The sequence below is a fragment of the Aplidium turbinatum genome, chromosome 14 (assembly GCF_918807975.1).
Source record: "Aplidium turbinatum chromosome 14, kaAplTurb1.1, whole genome shotgun sequence".
Lineage (NCBI taxonomy): Eukaryota > Metazoa > Chordata > Ascidiacea > Aplousobranchia > Polyclinidae > Aplidium > Aplidium turbinatum.
This window is the reverse complement of record NC_137485.1, coordinates 29,001-55,287: the sequence shown is the minus strand read 5'-3', so window position 1 is coordinate 55,287 and position 26,287 is coordinate 29,001. Positions and strand designations below refer to the sequence as shown.

Genomic DNA, 26,287 nt, shown 5'->3' with positions numbered 1-26,287 from the left:
GATATTTGCTCCTGAATTTCACTGCACAGCACATCTACATTAGCTTGATAAGATGACACTTTGAGTTTCATCTGGGACTGCAGCGTTGTTCATTTTTTAAGTAATTCATGACCGAAAAACTTTATTCGCATAAATATGTTGATCCAAATATCGACAGAACTCCAAATGCATATTTTTTCATGTTCATGTAAGAGTCAGGTATGGCCTTCCACGTATCGAACACGAGCTTGTCTGGTTTTTGAAGCTTTTCAAGGTCACTCCATTTGTGGTTGTGACGAAGCGTGGCCTTCTGGCGAGCAAGATCTTCAAGGTCAGCTCTCAAGCTTCGGAACTTAGATACCCACACATCCTTGTCAGCTATGTCAGCCAGTTCAAGACTAGATTGACTTACAGCTGTGAATGCAGTCATATTCAGCAGTAATGGATCGATTTCCAGAGGGGTAATAGGGAAGGATAACGTGTCTTTTTCCTTCCTAAAATCACAGAATCATTGTTGAAACACAGTTTGCATATCGATGATAGCTTGCTGAAAGTAAACAAAATTTAACTGGTTGTGTGCTTCTTTGAACTCTTTTAGAAAGGGAAAGTGAAGTAGTGTACTTCTTTGTAAATCTCTGGCAAACACCGTCATCTTGCGCTCAAAAGCCAGAACCTCCTCCAGCATCTGCAGGGTTGTGCTACCTTTTCCTTGCAAGCTTTTGTTCAACGTGTTGAGGTGCGATGTCATATCCACCATAAAATGCAACTTTTCTACCCAATCTGGCTGATCCAATTCAGGAAAAGAGAGCCCTTTGATTTTTAAAAACATTTTTACGTGTTCCAAACTCACAGCAAATCTTTTCAGTACCTCCCCTTGGGACAGCCATCGGACATTGTTGTGTAGCCGCAGATCTGGATATGTGCTATCAAGTTCATCTAATAATGAACGAAACTGTCGGTGGTTTAATCCTTGTGCAATTATTTTGTTTAATACTCGAATGACGAGATTCATCATTTCATTGCACTCTCCGGGAAATGTTTGAGCGCACAATGCCTCCTGATGTAACATACAGTGAAACGTCAACAGCTTTCTATCCAGTGACTTCTGAAGTAAACTTACAAACCCCTTCTGCGTTCCTATCATATTTGGTGCTCCATCAGTAGCGACCGAAACCAAGTGAGTTGTGTTTATTTCTTTTGTTTTGAGACAGTCTAAAACTGCCCCACAGATGTCTTCACCTCGCGTCTGGCCTTTTAGTGGAATTATTTCAATCAATTCTTCCTTTAATCCAGTAGAATTTACGTATCTGCAAAACAGCGATATTTGCTCAACATTTCTGACATCTTTTGAACTATCACAGTCAATAGAGTATCCTGGGGCTGAATTGATATCCGAAATTTGTTGAGAACTGATGTTGGCTGCCATTCTTATAGTTCTGTCTTTGACAGTTTTTGCTGAGAGAGACATGTCTTTGATTTTCTGAATGATTTTATTCTTGTCTTTAAAGTCTGAGAATAGATTTTCTGATATCTTGATGAATGTCTCTTTCAAATATTCTCCATCTGAAATGGCTTTCCATGACAGGCTATCTCTCGAGCCGCTATAAAACTAGCAGAAGTCCTTGATCTGGATGAGTTCATCCACTTACTGTAAACAAGTTTTGCTTTGATCGGATCTCCGCCGAAGTTCTAAAACTGCTTTTTTTCGCTGATCTCCAGCAGGATATTTTTCTGCAAAGACATTGTGCTTATTCAGAAAATGTCTTTCAACGTTTGATTTTTTGTTGTTTGCTAATTTCTCATCACATAACAAACATATCGGCAAGCAAGTTTCGCTAGCAATGAAAGCAAATGAATCTGTCCATGAGGGGTTGAACATTCTTTTTTCGTTCGCAACTTTTCTCTTCTTACACTTTTCTATTGCTAATTATTAATCGATACAAGACTATACTGTTTTGTTGTATCGTTTCTAAACTCTTTAGTAAATAAAAGATTTTCAGTTAGATGCTGCTCTAGACTACGGAAACTAGGCTTACTAGTAAAGATGGGTCTGCTACTATTCGGCGAGTCCGATTCGGCGAGTCCGATTCGACTAGTCCGATTCGGCGAGTTCCCTATTCGGCGAGAGCCCTTTTCGGCGAGTGCCCTATTCGGCGAGGTTTTGAAATTTTTGAAAGGAAATTATCGGGTACCGTAGCTTAATTATAATTGCCGTTTTTACATCGTTTTAACGTCGCTAAACGTTGAAATCGTGCAGAAAGGAATAAAAAGAAAATGTTTGAACTATTAAATTAAAATTCGTCATGTCAGTTCAGTTGTTTTTATTTCTGACCATCATATGAAAAACAATACACGTCAACATAGCAAAGGTAGAAGCGACAAAACGCAAACGTTAAAACGTGCTTGAATTCGTCATGTCAGTTCACAGTTGTTTTTCTTTCTGATCATGATATCAAAAACAATACGTCAACATAGCAAAGGTGTAGAAAAGGTAGAAGCGACAAAACGCGAACGTTAAAACGTGCTTGTGACCGAAGTAAGTTATTGAGTTGAAAGAAATTTGGCACGGTCGCAACACTTTCAGAAAAATTAAAGATATGAAGGAAAAATAAAACAAAGAAAATGTTACAAAAAAAAATAAAATAGATCATATTTATGTCTATAAGTTAGTACTTTTGAATAGTTAAAATGATTAGTTTGGAGTTGGACCAACAAATGTGTGGCCTACAGCTTGGATTGAAAGGAAATTATCGGGTACCGTAGCCTAGTTATCCCGACCAGCAAAAAATTGTTCCAAGAACACAGTTCATTTTTACATTGTAGTAACAGAATGAAAAGGCTAAACAAATGTGTGGCCTATCGTGTTAACGTCGCTAAACGTTGAAATCGTGTAGAAAAAGGAGCTTTTGCTGACTAGGATACTTTGAAACTGAGAAACATTCACAGAAGCCCTACGATTTGTTCCAAGAACCCATTTAGCATAACATTTCATTTGTACATTGATTCAACGTCTGAATACATTATCTTAAAAATGCAACGTATCGTAGGGCTTCTGTGAATGTTTCTCAGTTTCAACGTATCCTAGTCAGCAAAAGCACCCTTTTCTACACGATTTCAACGTTTAGCGACGTTAAAACGATAGGCCACACATGTGGTTAGCCTTTTCATTCTGTTACTACAATGTAAAAATGAACTGTTAGGCTAACTGGGTTCTTGGAACAAATTTTTGCTGGTCGGTATAACTAGGCTACGGTAGCCTACCCGATAATTTCCTTTCAATCTAAGCTGTAGGAGTGTAGGTCACACATTTGTTGATCCAAACTAATCATTTTAACCATAGGCGCCTAAGCCGTGGGGGCCAGGCCCCCACGCATATTTCCGCGTGGGAGCAACTTTTTATGCGGCATTGATACATAAAACAATAGATGAACTAGCGATCGGCAGCAGGAAAACATTTTTAAATACAAACCGCAACAGCTTCGCAGTAAATCATCACTAGAACGAGTAGCGATGCTACAATCCCACCCCAGACAAAAAAATCTGTCATTTTTACGTTGATTTAACGTCTGCAGACGTTGAATTAATGTAAAAATGACTGATTTTGCTGCCTGTGACATAGCAAAAATCTACCATTTTGCGTCGATTCAATGTCATCAGATGTTGAATGCACCCAAAAACAACATAATTTGCTACGTTGACGCAGCGTGCGTTTAACTTAATGCGCTTGCAAACAGTCTCCTGTCGCTTTTCGAAACCTCTGCAGAGAATTGTCGCGGCAGTGAATCGGTTGCTGTGAAAATGAACTTGAAGTCTCGGCCCGAGGTTACCACTAACCAACGTAACAAGGGCTGGTACAAACCGCACTGCCCACAGTCGCACAAGCGGCATAATCAACACAACAACGGACTCGCGCAAACTGCATGGCGCACACACGTCCGTTGCCATGGAAACCCGATCAAAGGCGGGGAATATGCGCATCGTTTGTTTCATCTGCAACACGAAAACGGGCGTATTTATTACAGGGAATTGAAACTTGAAAGCTTGTCAGTCATAAGTTGCGATATTGTAGTGAAAAGGGAGCAATGTCAAGTCGAAAACTTAATCAAACGTCTCTCCGTAACTATTTTTCAAGGGCTGTTTACGGATGTCAGCAACTTTTAAATTTATTAAAGGTGACGTGCTGTTGAATTGATGTAAACATGAATGATTTTACTTTCAACAGGTATATTTTCAAGCATATGATCAAGTTAGTATTTTCATTCCATTTACAGTATACCTTTTAGTAAACCTTTTCGTCTCTTGTTTCATGCTAATAAATCTAGTTCGTTGCTAAACTTTATGTTGCGCTTAGCTTAAAGAGTCGCAGTCCATCAACCGCTAGCCAACGCAGACGCATAGCATGTGTTTTGGTCGAGCTTTGTTTATAATAATTAACGGTAGGTCGAACGTAGCGATAACTCCGAGTGTGGCAATAAAAGCAATCCTAGTGTGACGACATAATTACGTCATCCACCTGCGTGACATTTCGCTGAATTTACGTTGCTGCTGATGAAACACGCTTTCGCCCCCACGGCCAAAAAAATAGTTAGGCGCCTATGATTTTAACTATTCAAAAGTACTAACTTATAGACATAAACATTATTTTTTTTGTAACATTTTCTTTGTTTTATTTTTCCTTCATATCTTGAATTTTTTTGAAGGTGATGCAACCTTGCTAAATTTCTTTCAACTCAATAACTTACTTCGGTCACAAGCACGTTTTAACGTTCGCGTTTTGTCGCTTCTACCTTTTTCTACACCTTTGCTATGTTGACGTGTATTGTTTTTCATATGATGGTCAGAAATAAAAACAACTGAACTGACATGACGAATTTTAATTCAATAGTTCAAACATTTTCTTTTTATTCCTTTCTGCACGATTTCAACGTTTAGCGACGTTAAAACGATGTAAAAACGGCAATTGCAATTAGGCTACGGTACCCGATAATTTCCTTTTAAAAATTTCAAAAACTCGCCGAATAGGGCACTCGCCGAAAAGGGCTCTCGCCGAATAGGGAACTCGCCGAATCGGACTAGTCGAATCGGACTCGCCGAATCGGACTCGCCGAAACGGGCCATTCCGGTAAAGATAACGCTGGTATACTGGCAATAATTTGGCAAATTTGCCAAAGTTACTGATAAATAACTAATGGCGATTTACATATTTAACAAAGAGTATCTGACACTTTTAACTGCTTACAAAATACTACAGGCTACTACAAACTGCACTGTGACACTGCCAGGTATAAGATAATGCTAACATTAATTGTGCGGTAAATCACGTAACAATATGCTCTTTATCGTTTCACAGACGGGGCGGGCAAATCAGAATCTGTCCGCATACAATACATGCATTGTAAGCCGTGAGGAGCCGCCATTATTCCTAACAGTCCTAAAGGTTTTTTTCCTTAGCAAGATAAAAGCATTAAATCTTGGTGAAAAAAAAACATACTAAACGGATTTGTAAGTCATAATTTTCAACAAAACTAGTTTAAACTATAGCCTAGAGCAGTTATTAATTTACAACAAAATTTTTTTGTATTGCTCAAGCTCGCAGTGTTTAAAGTCACGGGAGCCAGAGCAGAGGGCTGAAAGAGCCGCATGTGGCTCCGGAGCCGCAGGTTGCCGACCTCTGGTCTAGGAGTTCCGCAAGTTTACATTCAAATCCGAGAGTCTATTTTATTTATGCATATTGTTTAAAATTTAAATATAATCAAATATTGATTAGGTTTGCCACTATTAATAAATTTGCTACACTTTAACACGTTTGCTGCGATCCCGAGTTTTTGTTGTTTTCTTGTGGTGCGATTACTTTTAACTTTCTGCTTACCCGCCAAATTTCATTGACATGTTTTTTTTTTCGCTTCAAGGAGTTCTTATTAATCAAACGATGTTTTTTTGCAAAAGGCAATTAAATTATTGAACAGAGTTTCTCGAGCTTTTGGAATGTTTCATTGAGTTCCGTTCCACCAAAAAGGTTGAAAACCACTCATCTAAAACCTTCTTTTCGGATGAGCCTCACCAGAATTATTATATGAAATGTGTTTCAGTATCATCATCAATATTTTCCTTTAAAAAGTTTAAGCTCTTTTGTAGATTTTCTGAAGTCATCAAAGTTTCTTGACAAGCATTAGATTAGTTGTATGTGCTTGTGTAAGTAATAAGTTTGCTTGATAAATACATTACCTCTGAAGAAAAATTGATGGTATAAGCCTGCTTGTCTATTTTCATGATTCTCCATCTGATCAAAGCCTTTAAATGCATGCTTTTGCTCAGCACCAGTAAAACTTTTTCGTTTACTTAGAAAATAACAAAATCTAGCACAGAGTAAAGTCTGTGACTTCAAATTGCAGTATCAAAAAAACAAATGTTTTGGAAATTGGATTCTCTGTCGAGTGTATGTATAAACTTTTTTATAAGTTTGTCACAAACATAAAAACTGATGCAGTATTAGCTATCCAGAACTCGACCGCACTGTATTGTATATGTACAGTTGTACAGTTGTATACTGTACAGTATTATACAGTTGAATTCTGGATATACTTTGTATTATTATATAGTGACTGTTTAGTGTTTACCCTTTCTCAGTTGCATTCCCTATTTATGATTGGGTAGGTTGTACAGTACACTTGGGTGGCATAAAATGCCTGGTTAACGAGGACTGCTCTAGCTTACCAACATGTAAAATAGAAAGGTATGACAGCAATGTTAGAAAACAGAAGTGATCCAACTTATTGAATAACAACTTACCACATTAGGTCCAGTAGCGTATACCGGTACATCAATAAACTGTATCAACAAGACACTAGGACCTACTTGAGGACCCCTCTACCATTATCTTTTTACTTCTATTTTTGATCAATGTTTTCTATCCTTCTAAAAACACGTTTTGGATGATGTTTTTTGTTACACATCTTTCAAAAACATGAGCATTTGACAATGCAAGTTGTTTAGTCCTGCAATCTTGCAACCTGCATGCTTTGGTTTCAGCATGTCTTTACCAACAGAGAAAAATCTGTCCGCTGCAGCACTGTAAGGAATGGGGGTGTTACCATCGATGAGCTGTTGACCATCCCTGACATAGACTATCGCAATCGTATAGCCTAATGTTTAGAATTGAGCTAATTCAGGAATTAATTGCTAATTTGTATTATCATATAATTCATACATCTCCATAGTTTTTGTTTGTTTAGCAACCAACATTGTGTTTATATATATATAATTATAAGAACATTTTAACTGTTTGTGAAATAGGTCTCTTCATCACAATTTCCACCCCATCTTTCAAACAAATAAGCAAAGATTGTTGCTTGATATAAACTCATATTTAAAAAACATAAGATTATTTATTAATAAAAGGCTTGTTGATGAAATACTGCTCCCCTCTAACCATCATACCTATAAACCAGTGAATGTCTTTCTAAGTAGCCTACTATGCATCTTGATCTTCTCTGCTGCAAGAACTATGTATAATTTTAGCTTTGGTTTTATACAAATGTTTATATTTTCACTCTACATTGCGATTGTTGCCGCTACCACTCTTAACAAGTATCATGATGGTACTTAACAAGATCCTGTTCTTATTTGAATCTGCCATGGTGTTATGCTCAAGTGATATCACTTCATATAGCCTCAGGCACATGTGACTTGATGTCATGTACTTCGTGTGTCGAAACTGCTAAGAGCCTTACTGTTGGCTTTTTATGTTACTTGGTGATGACATGGTTAAATGTATGGTAATATATGTATAGCCTAGGCTAATACATATAGAAAATGTTGCAACTGAAAAATGTGCGTTCATTCACTGCATGCCATATGCAGTTAGGAGCTTGGTAGTTTTGGGAGCTATACTGTAGTTTTGTGGTTGCGACCCATCAACAAATGGTTTAGTTTAGTGTTATCACTAATCCCTAACTTACCCTTATTAGGGTGCATCAGGAGCCCCAACCATGCAATTTTTATTTCTTCTATTGTTTAAATTGTTAGGCTATATGAATTAGAATGTGTGGTGAAATATTATTTAATTCTTCCAACGTTTAGGTATGCCACACAGAACATAAAGATTAATCCAGTACAGGCCGTACAGGGTTGCCATTTAGCAGATTTTATTGCAGAATTTTAAGCTGTTTGGCAGCGAAATTTTGAGTTGGCAGAATTTTTAAGTTTGGCAGATTCATAAAACTCATAAGATTAGTTGAATTCCATTGAATTCGTGACAAAATTGTGGTTCCATCTTGTTGTTTGTGAAGTAAATGGTGGTTATGTTTCGGTTGTAATCATTTGCTTTTAACAAAGCAACTATGAAATCTAAAAATGGAAAGCATATTAGTTCATTTTAGTGGGTTTCATTTCAGTTTATCTTGGGGGTAAACTAAGCAATAAGCATAATTGGTTTGGCAGATTAAAGATGTTTTTGGAAGATTTTTGGACACTGTTTGGCAGAACATCAAATTTAAATCTGGCAACCCCGATCCAGTAACTGTGTTCAATTAAATTGCTAGGTGCTCAGATAAACTGTACTAATGTAATATCGCTGATTTTCGTTGTTATATATATAGTGCAAAATAGGATAGGTTCAGGTATGGTAGATACCAGTTTCCACATCCTTTCAGCATTTTCTGATGCTTAAAATTACTTTTAATTATTGTGATATCAGGTGAATATAAATTTAATAAATATTTTCATTAAATACATGGCTAATACAGTAATGCAATAGACCAGGGGTTCTTAACTGGGAGTAAATTTACTAAATCATAAAATAAAGCAAACTTCATTTTTTCAGTTGTTAAAATACTGGTGGTGTTGCACTCGATTTTGATTCAAATTTATGCTTAATGTAAGTTTTCGTCTTTTTCTTTTATCACCACACAAGTCTACCAGTTCCATTTCAGCAGCGTATATGTGTGCTACATTTTTACTGTACACAACCTAATTAGGACTTCAACCACAAAGTGGATTGCAACTTCCTTTATTGCGCATTTCTTCGCATAGTTGACTGGACACGATGACATCACAAGGGGCCACCAAAACGGTGGGGGTAAATTTTACTTTTTTCATTCGGCAAGGGGTAAACGGTACAAAAAAGGTTAAGAACCCTTGCAATAGACCGAGTTTCACTTAACTTGTAAAGTTAACAACGAATAACGATCGTGCTTCTAAAAGCAAAACTCAATCTATTGCATTACTGTATTAGACATGTGTTTAGTGCAATATTTATTAATTATAATTTCAAGTGCTATTGCACTTAGATTTGTGAATTGATAAAAAAGTTCAATTAAATTGAAGTGATATAGTTGTCAAAGCTTTAGAATTGAGTCAATACCCTTAAAAACAAGAGTTGGTCTACTTATAGCTAGTCAAAATTGCATTTATTCTAAAGCAAGGGTCTCAAATTGCTCTGGAGGCCAAATGATTACTAATAAATTAACCCAAGGGCCGCAATGCACAATAAAAGTACAAACAAAGTCACACAGTGAGAACGCAATAAAAGAAGAAGTCCTAGTAAGAACGCACCACTGCCGTGAGAAAGACATATGGCCTCACAAGGTATGGGCAATTCAGAATAATTCACTATTCCAGAATTATTCCGGAATACTAAATCGAATCCAGAATATCGAATCCTATTAACTTCTAGGCTCCAGCAATGCAAAAAGTAAAAAAATTTCATGCAATGTTTATTTGCAAATTTAGACACAAAAGCAACACAATCAAAGTAGATGTTTGTTGCAGTGCAACACATCAAGGGCTATGGCATTCCAAATGACTGCCAGACAAACGAGAGCCGTGTTGCCAGATGCTGGAAGCTGCTTGTCACTAAAAAGTAACTAAAATTTCACCAGCTATTTAAAACACCCTAAATTGATCGATTTTGCCTAAAACACACATGGTTTTAGGTTTAAGTTGGTTTAGACATAAGACACATGGTTTAAGACACAAGACACTGCCATCACGCATACGCAAACCTCTTGCAAAATGTTTTCTATACGAGCAGTGATTATTCGCTAAAAAGTTAAAAAAAATTGAAAAAAAATTAAGTGGGGAAAACTTCACCAAAAAGTTGTCTGGTTCCAAGGTCAAAAAGCTTGGCACCAAAGACCTCTAAATTTCACCAGAACTTTTTAATTTGGTATCCTACTTTCCCATCTGGCAACGCTGAATGGGAGCGCAGCTTAGTTGCCGTCAAGCCCGCACTGGCAAAGCATCGCTCGGAAGAAGCTGATTGGCAAGTATGCTGAGATATTTCAGAGCCAACTTCTTTAGCAGGGACATCTCAATGTTGTTAACTTGTTACGCCACCACCCACCAGTCAAACTATCGCAGAGTCGCATACGCACGTGAATTGAAAAAAAACATTGCACAATTGTGCATGTGTACAAAGCGTGAAGAAAATTGCGCACTTAGTTTCTTTGATTGCTCATGCGGGCGAGTGACATAGGGGTGCATGCGCCGTGCAGTGCCTAACCGCCTAACCCTAACCGTGCACGCACAACCACATGCAAAACGTTTTTGAAAGTGCGAATGGTGTCAGTGCAAAGAAAAAAGAGAGTAAACCACACTTTTTTCAGTTCACTGTCTCAACTGACTGCTTGTACAAGACATGCATATCTTTAAAACCGAATCTTATTACCCGGTTTTATTGCCATTTTGGATTCGGATAGTGTAGGATCCGAATGCTTCTGGATTCGGTATTCTGAATTGCCTATCCCTAGGCCTCACAGAAATAGTAGTAGGAACAAAGAGACAAAAAACCACTGATCACACAAAAAACGAAAATGAAAAACAAAAAAACACAACGACTTGGATCTGCAGAACAAAAATCTTGCATCCAACTTTCAAAAAGTGTGGAAAAAATTAAATCCATGAAAACTGACTGCCGCAAATTGCAATATCCGCACAAAAAGTAAAGGCAATGCCATTATGATGTAACAATATGAGTTTCTGCAAAATGTCATTTGAGATTTCATGGACATTTTCAGATTTTTTGAGCAATTTAAAAGAGAATTTTACCTTTTCAAATCTATAGAAAAAATATGTGGCACTTGTACAATTACTGTAATTGTTAATTATTAAAAGTTTAAAAACTCATCACAGGTCGCACAAAACGTTGTCGCAGGCCGCATGTTTGAGACCATTGGTTTAAAGTAACATATGGCAATTTTATTTGTTAATCACCTGCTCTAAGCAAGCTTTACATTCCATTCTTTAGAAATTTTGGAACTGTAGCAATTTTTGTAAGCATTTTAATTACATAACATATAATGAGTTAGTCTCATAGTTTTGTTAGCAGAATTTTTTGTGACCAGTGGAAGTTGCAAATCAATTAAAGAATTACGATATCTGTTTCAATGATGCACATGAATGACCGCCAACCTCGGCCATGGAGGAAAGCAGGGGAAGCAAGGGCAGGTGATGAATCCATTTAGCTCTAATGCAACATCTACTTTCTTACTCAAAGTGATATTGAGAGTCCATGGTATCTTGATGTTACGTTTGGGGCCATGACATATATACTACAGAATAGTGTAGGTTACATAAACGGCTCTCTATCTTTTTTTGAATTAACTGAAATTTTTAAAAACATAAAGTTTCGAAAAATTTGTTGTGATCCCAGCAAAGTGATATCTAACTGGTAAGGCATGTAGTGAAAAAAATCAGGGATGCCAACATTAAGAGCTCTGCAAGCTCTTTGTTTGAACCTTCGCCACTTGAAGGGTCGAGGGGCTCTGTCTTTTACCACCCTTGGGCGGTGGCGGCGACGCGGTCTAGATGTTTGTGCAGGTGTCAAGCAGCCATTGAATTGAGACCGATTTTATAAAAAGCTTGAACGAAAGTTTACAAGCGTGTAACTTAGTAGCCTGTTGATATTTTTTACGATTTGCTGGTCAGGGAAATTTGTTAGTGTCATCTCTTTGGTATCTTAGGTAAATTTAGCGAATTTATTTTTCTGTCAGAGGCACTTTAAAGAAGGTGCTTTATGGCAATGCTTACGGTGCTTTAAAGGGGTTTAGTTAGAAGTAAACATTTGAGGTTTCAAATTTGCTTATGTTTTCTATCCACCTTTTGTAGTATTGCTTTTCAAATATTGAAGATTTTTGATTGACTTCCTTGAACCCATTTTCAATGTTACAGCCAGCATGTGTAATTCTGTATTCTTGCATTACTACAATACCACAATGATACATAAAATTAAATTACTTATTTATCCAAGGTCATAAACTTGACCACAGCCACACACGGTTGGCATATACAGTACACCTCCGGCCCAGAACTGGAGCTAAAAAAAGTGGCCAGAGTTTAACCGGAACCAGAGGTTGGTCCATCACCAGTTAGAAGTGATGCACGGATCTCATAGCCTCATTGATTGCAAACATGTTAAAACTGCAAAACCACTTCAATGCGTAAACAAGTTCAGAGAATTTAGATGTTTTTATAATTTAATAAACTTCAAAGATTCCAGCAAGAAAATTAACTAATTGTATATCTATTAGCAGTGTTGCCAGAGGCGTTTTGAATTTCCAGTGCAAAAATCCAGTCCATTATTTGTATGGTAACAATAGCTTAAAAATAGTTCAAAATTATACACAAAGACTGCTACTCAAACTATCAGCGTACAGTACCGATTTCTGCTCTTAATAGATAGGCCTCTAGTCAAATTTGAAGCTGCATGTTGTCAAGGCCTGTGTATAAAGGTCTCCATGTGCTAGGTAATCCCACAGGTTCAAACACCACACTTGAACATAGAGATCACAAATTGCATCATGAAGTTTTCAACCCATGGGCTTCATTTATTTTTCTCTATATATTTGTTATGCAACTTACTGCACCTACTTGTGAGGATCCCCCCTGCAGTGTAAGGGAAATAAAAGATTGAACTGTTGAGGTATTAAATGCAAGCCGAGTTTATATCATGTTTTATATGCGTTGACTTCCTGCCAGCTGGTCTATACGTTGTTCGCTTGATTTATACTCACTTGTTATATTGCCACGTCGTCGCAAGGTTCAGTTTAGGAAGGCGTTTGTCATTTTCCTGTTTATTGGATTTCGCTTAGTCTGGCTCAGTTTAGTGATTCTGTTGCTAAATTGGTTTAAAAGTCGCTTTACTACAAGTGTAGAACTTGAGTTATTTAATTCTACATATAATTCTTAAAGTGTAAGATTAAATTAGAGTTTTATGTTTTTGAAATGCCTGTGGCGTTATTGAATTCTTGTGGGCAAATAAAATGTAAGTGCCTAAACTACAATTTTTGAATGAAGTTAAAATATAGCTGAGATTTGCGACTGATATCTGCACTCTACATACATGTGCCTTCCTGCCAACTTTATAGATTGCATTGTTACTGACTTTGCTGGAGTTATATTGATCAAATGATCGCTGCTTGACATAGGTTTTTGAGATTTTATTAGATTTTTGTTTGGTGAAAACACTCCTCATTTTTGTTCTATGTGCACTAGGGTGGCTCTTATTTGGCAAAATATGAAAAAAATTTGAATTTTGTGTGGGACACCCTTTTAAAAGGTGAGGTTGTCAGAAAAAAATAACTCCTGCAAAAAATTTTTGAATTTGAAATTGATTTAGAGGTGGCCCTCCCCCCCTAAAGTTTTGCGCCCTCCTCCAAAATACCAAATCTGCATATCTCAAAAACTGCTTGAGCTAGAGATATATACGGTTTTTGTGTCAAAAGATGCAGATTGCAGAAAGCATGATTTCCTATCTGCTTTCTGAACAGTGATTGCGTCTATCTTAAGTAGAAAAGCAGTTATTTAGAAAAAACCTGTTTTCGGTATTCTAGCACAAAACAGTGCTAAACAAGTATTGTGGCCCAAGCTATTCAATAAACAAACTTCATAAACTAAACTGTAAAACTGGTAAAGCAATAAACGAAATAAGTATTCCTAAACTTTTATGCATTCATACATAGCTAAAATGCCCGTTTTTCATCATATTCCTTGGAGAAACTCCTGAGCGTGGAATCCGCTTTCAAGCTTCAGGTGCTATGCATCGCACTTGTTGGATGGCGAAGGCGATTTATACAAAAAGCTTGGTCTGCATTTATGGTATCTGTCCGAAGAAATGGTTGGACTAGCCTTGTTTGACTCTCGATTGTCTGTGGAAAGTAAAAAGCTAATGGTGGCAACCATGTTAGATGAAGCAGGAGAACGTCCACCAAGGAGACCAAGCATCAAAGTAGATGCGTTTCTTAGCAATAAGGGTCTAGAACAGTAGGCTATTGCTCCTCTAATTCAAAATGGCTTCTTCAGCTGTTGAGTGAAGATGAAGCAATAATTATACTTTCAAAGGATCCTGCTCATTGGACTGAAGATGGTGCATTTATTCAAGCTTTACACATGGCGAAGGGACTTTCAGTAGTCAATGACAGAGCAGAGAGAGGAGTTGCTCTAAGTCTAATCCAGGATTTTAACAAAATCTTAACAAGATGAGTAGGCTACCAACTTCAGTTTCTTTTGCAAGTTGTTACTGAACACAGGAAACTGTTTCCAAATTCCAACAAGAACAATATTGTCGATTCGTCTTCGTTTAAACCAGTGGTTCCCAACCTTTTTGTTGTCACGGACCCCTTTAGAAAAATTACTAATTCTGCGGACCCCTACCTAAATTTTGCCTGAAACTCAATTAACATACTATTGACTCTTGTAATAATTATGCTATTCAACTACTGTACTGTGGAGTCTGTGTCATATTGCATTGCCGCTATGACTCCTGCGGCAAATATCAGGTTAAACAGTTGCTCAAATAAGAAAATGAATGAATTGTTCAAGAAATGTCAGCAGTATTTGAATATTAAGGTGACCCAAAGTGCCATGCCGAAACTTTTTCAACGTAAGCAAATTTAATGAGAGGGCTGTTGTTGCCTTTCCTGAACTAAACGACTGAACTTTGGTTGCACCACATGCTTTCTATTACGTAATAGACGAGCCAATCCTGATTTCACTGTAACCGACATGCGTTGTGGTAGATGTAGTTTAAGGTCAATGTAGGCCTACACACTGTAGGCAGCAGCATAGATTTATTTTAATGCATACCGGTACAGTTTATTCTCGTGGGCTTGAGCTTGACACATTTGCATTTAAAGAGAGAAATGAAAGTAAAAAGATCCCTTTTTCGTTTTTTTTTCTTCCAAAATTTGTCAAGGTAATCACGGACCCCCAAATGCTTTCTCACAGACCCCCAAGGGGTCCGCAAACCCCAGGTTGGGAACCACTGGTTTAAACCTTCTTTGTTACTCCAGGGGTCAAGGGCTCTGTCGTTTACCACTCTTGGGCAGTGGCGATGCGGTTTAGATGCTGTGTCGAGCAGCAATCCTTTGATTCGTCCATTGATTTGTCATCCAGTTCAAGCAGACCACGCACACCATTTGGCGCAGTTACAGATGGTGTGGTCTGTGGTTTGTTCGGAATTGTTCCTCTTTGCCACACTCACAGATTGTGGATGGAGCCATCCCCCATTTGTGCATGTTGGAGCGGAATAGTCTGACTCCAGTAGGCTAGCCCAGTACGCAGGCGGTTGAGCCGCACCCAGGCCTTCCTTGGCAATTTATGTATTCTGGTTGGATGGGGGCTGGTGTCGGAGATACAACTTTAGAGTTTTGAGGAGTTCTTCTTCCACTCTGAGCTCCATTTGTTGTCCTCCCAGGTAGCCACGCTGATGGATTGGTCTTCAGCGATTTTCATCACATACACATGGGTGTCTCGATTTCGGTTGCCGAGGATGCTCGATTGCTCGCTCACAGACTCGTAGAGACTTGAGTGGAGCAAGTGGTTGGGGTTCGTAGTGCGGCAAGAAAGAGACAGGATGGCTTCTTCACGGCGAAACTCAGCTGGTTGGTTGCCTGCAAGGACAGGGAAATTGTCCGATGGTGTAGGTCGCAGGTACATCCTGTCATGATACGCAAGGCAATATGTAAAATATTGTCGAAAATATCGCTTCTTCCAGTACTGACCAGAATTACATTTTGAAATGAATATCGTTACCAGTGTTCCCTTAAGGTGCAAAAATTAAGACAAAAAAATGAAATTTTGTAGACGGTTTCGTGCTCACAAAAAAGGTTATAATCAAGATTTGGTCAAATGCGTTTTTTCTAAATAACTGCTTTTCTACTCAAGATAGATGCATTCAATGTTCAGAAAGCAGATAGAAAACCATGTTTTCTGCATCTTTTAACACAAAAACTGTATCTCTAGCTCAAGTGGTTTTCGAGATACGCAGATTTGGTATTTCGAGGGAGGGCATAGAACTTTAGGGGGGCAGGGCCACCTCTAAATCAACTACAAATTTAAAAAAAATTTGCAAGAGTTATTTTTTCTGACAACCTCACCATTTGAAAGGGTGTCCCAAGCAAAATTCAAAAACTCAATTTTAAGTGCCACCCTAATGTGCACTGTGCAGTATGCCGTTCAACATAAGTTGCTTGTAAATGATCGGAGTTTATGAGCTCTATTCGGCTAGCAACACACTCATAATACACTATATTATATATATTATTATACCTCACTTGCACACTTCTATGCACTTGTGATGTACCTCAGGTAGCAGAATGACAGTTATTTTATAACACCGTCAGGACTGGAATACATATGCTAGAATATTGCAAAGACACGTAATTACTTATTTAGCAACGAATTAACCGTGTGTAAGTTGTTACGCTTCAAGATCCTTGGTTTTAAGTTTAGATTTCCCTTTGAATATATACCTTAGGCCAAGGCTTCCCAAACTTTTTCTCTAGTGCTCCCTTTTAATCTCCTAAAAATTTTATGATAAACCAACATAAAGTAACATAGCTACCAACATTGCCATTAACTTCCAACATTGTAATAAATGTTTGTTTAAGTTATTTTGGCAGCCGATTGTAGCATCGAATAGACAGCGATAGACACGTGTTTCGCCCATGAGGCTGGGCTCATCAGTATCGCACCGTATTCTTGCCACTGGAGTAATCGACCGCCGCTTTACCAGTCAGTTTAACTCTTATCTTTGTGGAAAGAAAGAGCCAACAAAACCAGCAGGTGCCAGGGTTCTTCACGTTGTAATAAATGTTACACTTCCTTGTACACTAATCACTAGGGTGTTGCAGGCGCCCCTCAAAAAACTAAACTTTATCAAATTCACTTCTACTTTTTTTTATATGTGCCTTTTGGTAAAAAACTCATTGTTCTATATAAAAAGCTACGATATTCTATAAAAAAGCTAACATTCCCACATACACAGCAAATTGAACAAATCTTTTCAGCTTCTTCAGCTGATCCCGCCTCAAAACTACATAAAGCTTTTGCAATTTGAGATAATTGATCTCATTTTCCAGAAGAACAATTTTAACAGAATAGATAAGTTTGCTCATCCAGCGGGCTCGGTGCAGTGCTCCTGGTGGTTGCAATGTAACACCAACTGAAGAAGTAGTTCCCATATACATTATAGAAGTCACATAAATTTATAAGTTCTAGATAATCATTTCTTGATTCAACTTTGTTGAATCCAGATATTGCTTCATCTGATTAAAGAGTAGAGATAATTCTTCTCGACTGTCTTTCAATAACGAATTACTTTCAATTTCATGTGATTTCGATATGCAGAAACCATCTGGCGAGTTGTAACAAACACTTTCAAAGTTATTGTGAAATCGCTCAAACACAGAAATGTTAGGGCCTTTGCTGCTTTCAATTTTGAGATCACTTCAAACATGACTCAGGATTACTTCACAAACGTGATGCCTGCATGCTACCCAAAGCAAACCCTTCTTAACGTCATTCTGCAATTGTATACAGGCTCCAGTTTTGTGGCCAGTATTGCTACTAGTCGTGTCAAAAACCATACCTGCAAGGCAAGCCCTGCAGTTCCAACTATCCAAGAGCTCTAGACTGGCATTTGCAACTAGCCTTCCTGCAGCTTCTGAAGAGCGTGTTGGCGAATGTGGAACACTGAGTAGTTTTGCACCACCTACACCGGACAGCAGTATAGGAAGCCGGTCAACTTCTTTATTGGGATCTTGCAATGAAGCCATTAACTTGCCATCCCACTAGAAGTAGCCTACTTGATCGCTTCCACCCATTGTCGCTTCCCTCGTCATTTGCATGCTCCTTAAAAATTGTCTATCTTCTTCTATCGGAATACGGTTCCATTGCATCTCGAGGCCAGAAGGGAAAGGTCAGTTGTAGCTTGTCTTTAAATGATTTGATCCTTGTAGAGTGCTTGCCTTCATTCTTTTTGTAGTATTCCAGCTGAATTTTGAGAACTCCATTCATTTTATCGTAAAATTTCATTATTTTCTGAGCCATTTTTCCTGAGTGTAGTGTGGGAATGTTAGCTTTTTTATAGAAAATCAGAACATCACTTGTCTGATGAGCTGCTTGTGTTAACAATTCTCCTTATGGAAGTTTCTTCCTCCATCTTTCGTCTGAGGAAAGACAGAAAGCTAAGAATAACTTGCCGATATGTGGCAAGTTTGCTCCCCTTGATTTTTTGGTCGTCTTTAGTAGGAGATATAGACAGAAGGAAACATATTTTTCTAATATTTGTGATCCACTGGTCATAAAAGTAGATTATAACACACAGTGTCTACACTGCAGCACTAGATTAAATAATGTAAACGTACACAAATTAAAACATAAGCATTTGTTGACACCACTGCAGTGTGCTACCTAGCTAGGCCTAAAACATAGAAAACGAGCCAAAGTCACAGATCTTGAATGCAATGTTTCAAACTTAATGAAATACTATTGTATAAATAAGGATCATTCAAAAATGGAATTAGCGTATCATGCACTGTAAAATATTTCATGACTTGTGACATAAGAAAGGTGCTGTTAAGATTGTTACAGTAGCGTATTACCAAAATTAGACTACCAGAAAATTAACGCACCAGCTAATGCCCACAATGGTGAGAATATGGCAATTTTGTACTAGTAAAATTCATTTGCAATCTGCTCACTCAGTTTTTCTGCAATCTCAATAAAACTCCACAAAGTGTCCTAATATGCCAAAAGGAATACCAACAAAAAGTAGAGCTGTTTTTGACCACATGAGAGCGCCTGCAACACCCTACTAATCACACTGGTTTTGTTTTCTTGTGTGAATCAGGTGGCCAGACCTACCTTGGCTCAGCTAGCGTTGGAAGCAGGTTGGCAGGAGATGATGCGATTGGTAGCCGGTTAGCTTCATCCGGTACCCCGTCAAGTATGCAACCTGTCACTTCTGATGAGTCGCCAGTTTATAAGCCAAACTCGTCGCTTAACTTCAACAAATCGAAACTCGGTAAGCAATGACTAAGCATAGGTTGATGTTGCATAGCCAAATTCGATAAGCATAGGTTGATGTTGCATAGCCAAACTCGTTAAGCATTTTAAGTAAGCAATGAAGTGGTACAAACTTTGGCGTTTGGGTGGTACATGAGCAATATAAAGTGGTACCAACGTTGACGTTCGGGTAGTACTTGAGCAATATAAAGTGGTACAAACGTTTGATTACATGGTTTTGGTGGAACCTTTCAACTTGTATATGCCTAATTGGTAAAAGTGTTTCTAATCAAACGATTTGCCTAAATAAGAAAAATAGAAATTTGGTTCGGGCGTGAAAAAGTACTTGTAAAGTCGATTTAATAAATTGCTTATTGTGTGTCATTGCAGCCTTTGGAAACTCTGCCACGCCAGAGCCCAACAGTTCGAAACTTTCAAATCTGACTCTTCAAGAGGTGCAGCAGGTGGCCTCTGTGAAAGCGGAACAAGTGAAGTCGTGGAGTGTCAAGACATATAAAGTTTGTTTGTAATGCAGAACGTTCTGGAGTTTCTGTGAATTAACTAAGAATGCTGTTTTAGCGAGTGAATTACATTTTACACTTCACAGTTAGTGCCTTTCAGTCTGTGAGGTGATGGACACTGATGCTTTCATTTTCTTCCTTTGTTCCAGTGCACAAAGCAAGTTTTATCTGAGAAACTCGGTCATGGGACGAGGACGGTCGACCTAGAACTTGAAGCCAAAGTCGAAATTTTACGTGATACGAAAAGAAAGTAAGAAATACAAGCTACTGACTTGTGACATGCAAGCCACAGACTTGTGGAATATAAACCACAGACTTGTGGCATACAAACCACTGGCTAGTGGCATACAAACCACTGGCTTGTGGCATGATAAAACCACTGGTTTGTGGCATACAAACCACATACTTGTGGCATATAAACCACTGGCTTGTGGCATACAAACCACTGGCTTTTGACATACAAGCCACTGGCTTGTGGCATACAAACCACTGGCTTGTGGCATACAAACCACTGGCTTGTGGCATACAAACCATTGACTTGTGGCGTACAAACCACTGGCTTGTGGCATATAAACCATTGGCTTGTGGCATACAAACCACTGGCTTGTGACATACAAGCCACTGACTTCTCACATACAAACCACTGGCTTGTGGCATACAAGCCACTGGCTTGTGGCAGACAAGCCACTGACTTGTCACATACAAACCACTGACTTGTGGCATACAAGCCACTGACTTGTCACATGAAAACCACTGGCTTGTGGCATACAAGCCACTGACTTCTCACATACAAGCCACTGACTTGTGGCATACAAGCCACTGGCTTGTGACATACAAGCCACTGACTTGTCACATACAAACCACTGACTTGTGGCATACAAGCCACTGACTTGTCACATACAAACCACTGGTTTGTGGCATACAAACCACTGGCTTGTGGCATACAAGCCACTGACTTCTCACATACAAGCCACTGGCTTGTGACATACAAGCCACTGACTTCTCACATACAAACCACTGACTTGTGGCATACAAGCCACTGACTTGCCACATACAAACCACTGGCTTGTGGCATACAAACCACTAGCTTGTGGCTTGTAGGGCAGTAGGCACTTATAAATAAAAAGTTTTGTAAGACAAATGAAACATTGGACCCATCAGAAGTTCCAGGGAAAACGGTTAGTTAGTGCACAGTTTTATGTTCTGGACGTCAATAAATTTCGATCCGGCTTGATGGCGGCTTTCCACGCATTTATATTTTAAACGTTGTCTGCCACAAGATTCCTCTTTCGGAAGTCGCTCCGCACGTTATCGCATCATCTCGTCTTTGGCGTCCATGTGGATTACGCTCTTCCACTTCCATCGACTGAACATTAACGTTGTACGTGGCCATATCACCGGAGTCTTTTCCATTATACGAAGCACAAGTACACACTGTACTCCACCGTACAAAAGCAGACTGTACTCCACCGTGCAAAAACAGACTGTACTCCACTGTACAAAAACACACTGTACTCCACCATACAAAAGCAGACTGTACTCCAACATACAAAAACAGACTGTACTCCAACGTACAAAAACAGACTGTACTCCACCGTACAAAAACACACTGTACTCCACTGTACAAAAACAGACTGTACTCCACCGTACAAAAACAGACTGTACTCCACCGTACAAAAACACACTGTACTCCACCGTACAAAAACACACTGTACTCCACCGTACAAAAACAGACTGTATTCCACCGTACAAAAACAGACTGTACTCCACCGTACAAAAACACACTGTACTCCAACCGTACAAAAACACAGCTGTACTCCACCGTACAAAAACAGACTGTACTCCACCGTACAAAAACACACTGTACTGCACCGTACAAAAACACTGTACTCCACCGTACAAAAACACACTGTACTCCACCGTACAAAAACACTTCTGATATAAAGTAAATTAAATCAACGTTTTGTTGTCTACAGCTTGGCGTAGCGGGCAGTGGTAGTCATTCCGATGACGTGTGTTCGATTCGTGGTATCATTTGGTCTTACAGGGAATTTTCATGTTTAAGTGGCCACCGGCTTGTGACATACAAACCGCTATCTTGTGGCATACAATTGGTTTTAATTTTCTGCTGCTCCTTCGTAGTAAATTTTATTGGTGATGCATTCGTCTCATACATTCGGAGTGTTCAAAGAATTTGTTGAGGTGTTTTATTTTTAAATGGATAAGAAAAGTTGTGTGATTGAATTGATCGAAACATGCAACTATCGCTGTCAATTCTTGCTCCTTGGGCAACGAGAACTTTTTTAGATTTTCAACACTGAACTACAATTAGTTGGACGCAGTTGTCACACAAAATGTCATTCCACCATCACAGCGTTAAATTTGCCTTGCCATACACGGTCACACTAGGCATTGTGATGCAGGTGAATTAATCAAGTTTTTGCTAACTTTGCAGCTTTATCGGTAGAATGACAGCATGTCACTTTGATCTTGATCGTTTTGTTGCATTGTCCTTGCAGGGTCCACTACTATTCGGTGAGTCCGATTCGGTGAGTTCCTAACTTCTAACCCCTAACCCCAAACCCCTAACCCTAAAACGGCAATGATAATTAGGCTACGGCATAGGCGTCGAAATAGGGTGGGCCGGGTGGGCAAAATATGTTTCGCCCACCCTGTTTTCATAACACTTATGAAGTGTTCGTTACAATTATTTCCGTTTTTCTTAAACGCTGGACTATCCAACCAACTGCAGCGCAACTTCTTGTTTTACGCTATGTCTCTCGCTAGGTATCCGACAGAACAAAGCAATTCCGCAACAACGCTGCGTGGAAAAAATGCTGTACTCACTGCATTGTTGTTGCTACGGCAACTGCCACAGCTGGCAATTCCTGGTGAGAGAAAGCCACGTTTGATTTTTCTCCGAATTTGCGTCGGCAATTTGATTTTTTCTCCGAATGGTCTCACTTTTGTTACGTCACAATGAAACTTCAGTTCCCGATCAGCGTAAGGGAATGTGAATATGACATCATAATGAACATGACAATAAAATAACCGATACAAACTAAAGACGTATCTAGGGATGGGCAATTCAGAATAATTCACTATTCTAGAATTATTCCGGAATACTAAACCGAATCCAGAATCGAATCCAGAATACTGAATCCTATTAACTTCCAGGCTCCAGCAACACAAAAAGTAAAAAAATTTCAGACACAAAACCTACACAATCAAAGTAAATGTTTGTTGCAATGCAACGCATTAAGGCATTCTAAATGACTTCCAGCCAAATGGGAGCAGTGATGCCAGATGATGGAAGCCGCTTGGCAACAAAAAGTAACTAAAATTTCACCAGATATTTAAAACACCCTAAACAAGCCCTTAGCCAGCCGAGGGCCAGGGGGGGCATCGCTCCCCGCCCGGAAAAAATTCCGCCCCCCCCCTGGCAAAATCCCAACATTCTCGAGCAACAGCTATAGCAACATCATCGAGCAACATTCTCGAGCAACAGCAATTATAATGATTTTGCCCAAAAAAAAATTGTCGGCCTCCCCCTATAAAACCCCCCCCCTTGCTCTGCGGTCTGGCTACGGCCCTGACCCTAAATAAAGCAATTTCGCTTAAATACAAATAGTTTTTAAGACTTAAGACACTGCCACCATCCATATGCAGACCTCTTGCAAAACGTTTTCTATACGAGCAGGGATTATTTGCTAAAAAGTTTAAAAAAAATTGAAAAAACTTTCTTGAAAAAAATTGAGTAGGAAAAATTTCACCAGATTTCACCAAAAAGTTATCTGGTTCCAAGGTCAAAAAGCTTTGCAAGAAAGACCTCTAAATTTCACCACAATTTTTTAATTTGATATTCTATTTCCCCATCTGGCAACGCTGAACGGGAGCGCAGCTTAGTTTCCGTCAAGCCGCAGTCGAAAAGAATCGCTCGAAAGATGCTGAGGTGTTTCAGAGCCAACTCCTTTAGCAGGGGGCATCTGCTCAATGTTGTTACGCCCACCAGTCAATCTATCGCAGAGTCGCATACGCACGTGGATTGAAAAAAGGCATTGCACGATTGTGCATATTGTGTACAAAGCGTGAAGAAAATTGCGCGCTTAGTTTCTTTGGTTGCTCGTGCGAGCGAGTGACGTAGAGTTGCATGAGCGCGCACAATGTTTTTGAAAGTGCGGAACTGCGGATGGTGTCAGTGCAAAGAAAAAAGGGAGTAAACCACACTTTATTTCAGTTCACTGTCTCCAGCTGACAGCTCGCACAAGACTTATGTATATCTTTAAAACCGAATCTTATTACCCGGTTTAATTGCCGTTTTGGATTCGGATAGTTTAGGATCCGAATCCTTCTGGATTCGGTATTCTGAATTGCCCAATCATACTAAAACAATCGCTTTTACTAACCAAAATCCGGCAAATCCGAAGGCGCCACTGTAAAGATAACAGGTCACGAGTCACGCGCTTTTTAGGTCGCAACGGAAAACATAAAAGAAGTTTGTTTAGCTTAGCAGCGCTCATAAGATCGCAAGATGCAAGAAAGAAAACATCCAACCTATTAAAGCTTAATTGCTGCAGCGACGCTAAACGCAGTCTTTGTGAGAAAGACTAACCACACTTTTCGAAATTAGCGTCGGCAATTGCCGAGGTGATTGTAAGGACCACAAGATTACAAGAAAAAACTAATTTTCTTAAGACTACACCAGACTAGGAGATTGATTCAATCTTACTATTGCTGGATGTTTTATTTGGGTTACTTTCTACTTCGCCGGCGCTTAGGCACGTGCCCAGCTGGGAGATTCTTTTATAAAAATACCACCCTATTTGGATTGATTTAACTCCAGTAGACGTCAAATTATTTCTACTCCTTGTTGCGCCTCGCTTTCCGTTATCTCGTCCAGCTGATACAGCATCTGATGATACTGATTCTGACTAGTTCATCAAACAGACTTTGTGTTGCTCGCAGTGTCCAAATTGTGCCGAAATTATGTTGGCTTATAAGCTTACATAAATCGAAGCAATCTTCTCGCAGGGAGCTATTAATATGTTACCTGTACCTGGTTGAGCAATTAACGTTATTTTATGATAATTCAACGTCGCTACATGTCGAATTAGTGTAATAAAACAAACGTAAATTTCTTATTGGGCATTGTTGTTACGCAATATAACCCGCCGGAAAAATTAAATCGATTTGTACTGACTCGAACGTTGAATCAACCCAAAATTAACTTACTTTCCCCTCCCCATGAGTTTTTTTAACGCGAATTACCATAACAGCGGCTGAGAGAAAGGAACTGGCCACCCTACTCTCGTTAGTGCCGAAGGCTTAGTCTAATGAGAACCTTATCTTCTCGTTCCCCGAGGCTTGAATCAAGTATGGGACTCACCTTTACCTTTTTACCATAACAGCGTGAGTATCTTATTGCTCGCTTTATCGCTACTTTTGGTATTATTACATCACAACAAATCAAACAATGCGTTCGTAATAGACTACTCTTGTATATTTTTCGCTTCTCGTTATTCATGTTTTAGTACCTACAATCTTTTCCTACTAAATATTCACAGTAATTGCCGAGGCAATTTCAAATTTTGCCGTTTGGCCTCGGCAACGTTTTTGCCGAAGTAAAAATATGCTCATTTCGAAGACTGAACCATTGCGAATTTGCAAACATACACATTCAATGAAATCTGTTTGAAAACTCTCGCCCACCCAGAATTCCTCTCTTCTAAGAAAAAATCGACGCCTATGGGCTACGGTACCCGATAATTTAAAAAAATCCCCCGTTAAGGGATCGGACTTACCGATTCGGACTCACCGAAACGGGCCATTCCGGTCCTTGCATGAGGTTAGGTTAACTAGAATGACCCTAACCCTAAACTAGAATGATCTAGTTGAACAGGTCTACACTCGGTTGCCGAAAAGCAAGAACCCTTGCGTTCATGACATAGTCTCCTAGGATTGAAAGTTTTCAGCTTGAATTTCTTGCTGCAGGTATGAGAACCTGTTGATGCTCACCAAAGTTTTATCTTCGCACTTCAGTTCCATCGTTCAAACACAAAAAGTTCTAGGTTCTGCTTTTGCCGAACTATCATCAAAGTCTCAAGAACTGCAGGTAAGATTAGATTCGGAACCCCCACTGTTTGTGTGTTGCTGAAGTGAATACATTTGTTTGAACATCCTCAAATAATTCACAGCAGAGTACCGAGGCTCATGTCAGTTATATCGAGCCTCAATGCAGTTATTTCATGAGCCTTGTGTCAGTTGTTTTATGAATCATTTGTCTGTTGTATCATGAGCCTCATGTCAGTTGTATCATGAGCCTCATGGGAGTTGTTTCGTGAGCCTCAAGGGAGTTGTTTGGTGAGCCTCATGTCAGTTGTTTCATGGAGCCTCGTGTCAGTTGTTTTAGCGGGTCTGCTACTATTCGGTGAATCCGATTCGGCTAGTCCGATTCGGCGAGTTCCCTATTCGGCGAGAGCCTTTTTGGGCGAGTGCCCTATTCG

The 26,287-nt window shown here is 39.1% G+C and overlaps 1 protein-coding gene across 3 annotated transcripts in view; it reads left to right on the top strand.

The window, feature by feature from the left end:
* LOC145783060 (arfaptin-2-like) overlaps positions 1-26,287 on the top strand; it is a 42,244-nt gene that overhangs the window by 7,784 nt on the left and 8,173 nt on the right. For 2 of the 3 annotated variants that reach the window (XR_014290897.1, XM_082594829.1), the window contains exons 3-6: positions 19,109-19,282; positions 19,654-19,781; positions 19,934-20,034; positions 25,776-25,896. Coding sequence is in view for 2 of the 3 variants with exons in the window: in XM_082594829.1 (XP_082450955.1) it covers positions 19,109-19,282; positions 19,654-19,781; positions 19,934-20,034; positions 25,776-25,896 (524 nt within the window). In the remaining variant the exon portion in view is untranslated. Of the gene's footprint in view, positions 1-13,160; positions 13,241-19,108; positions 19,283-19,653; positions 19,782-19,933; positions 20,035-25,775; positions 25,897-26,287 lie in introns of those variants that run through there. The other variant, XM_082594831.1, reaches the window with a different exon arrangement.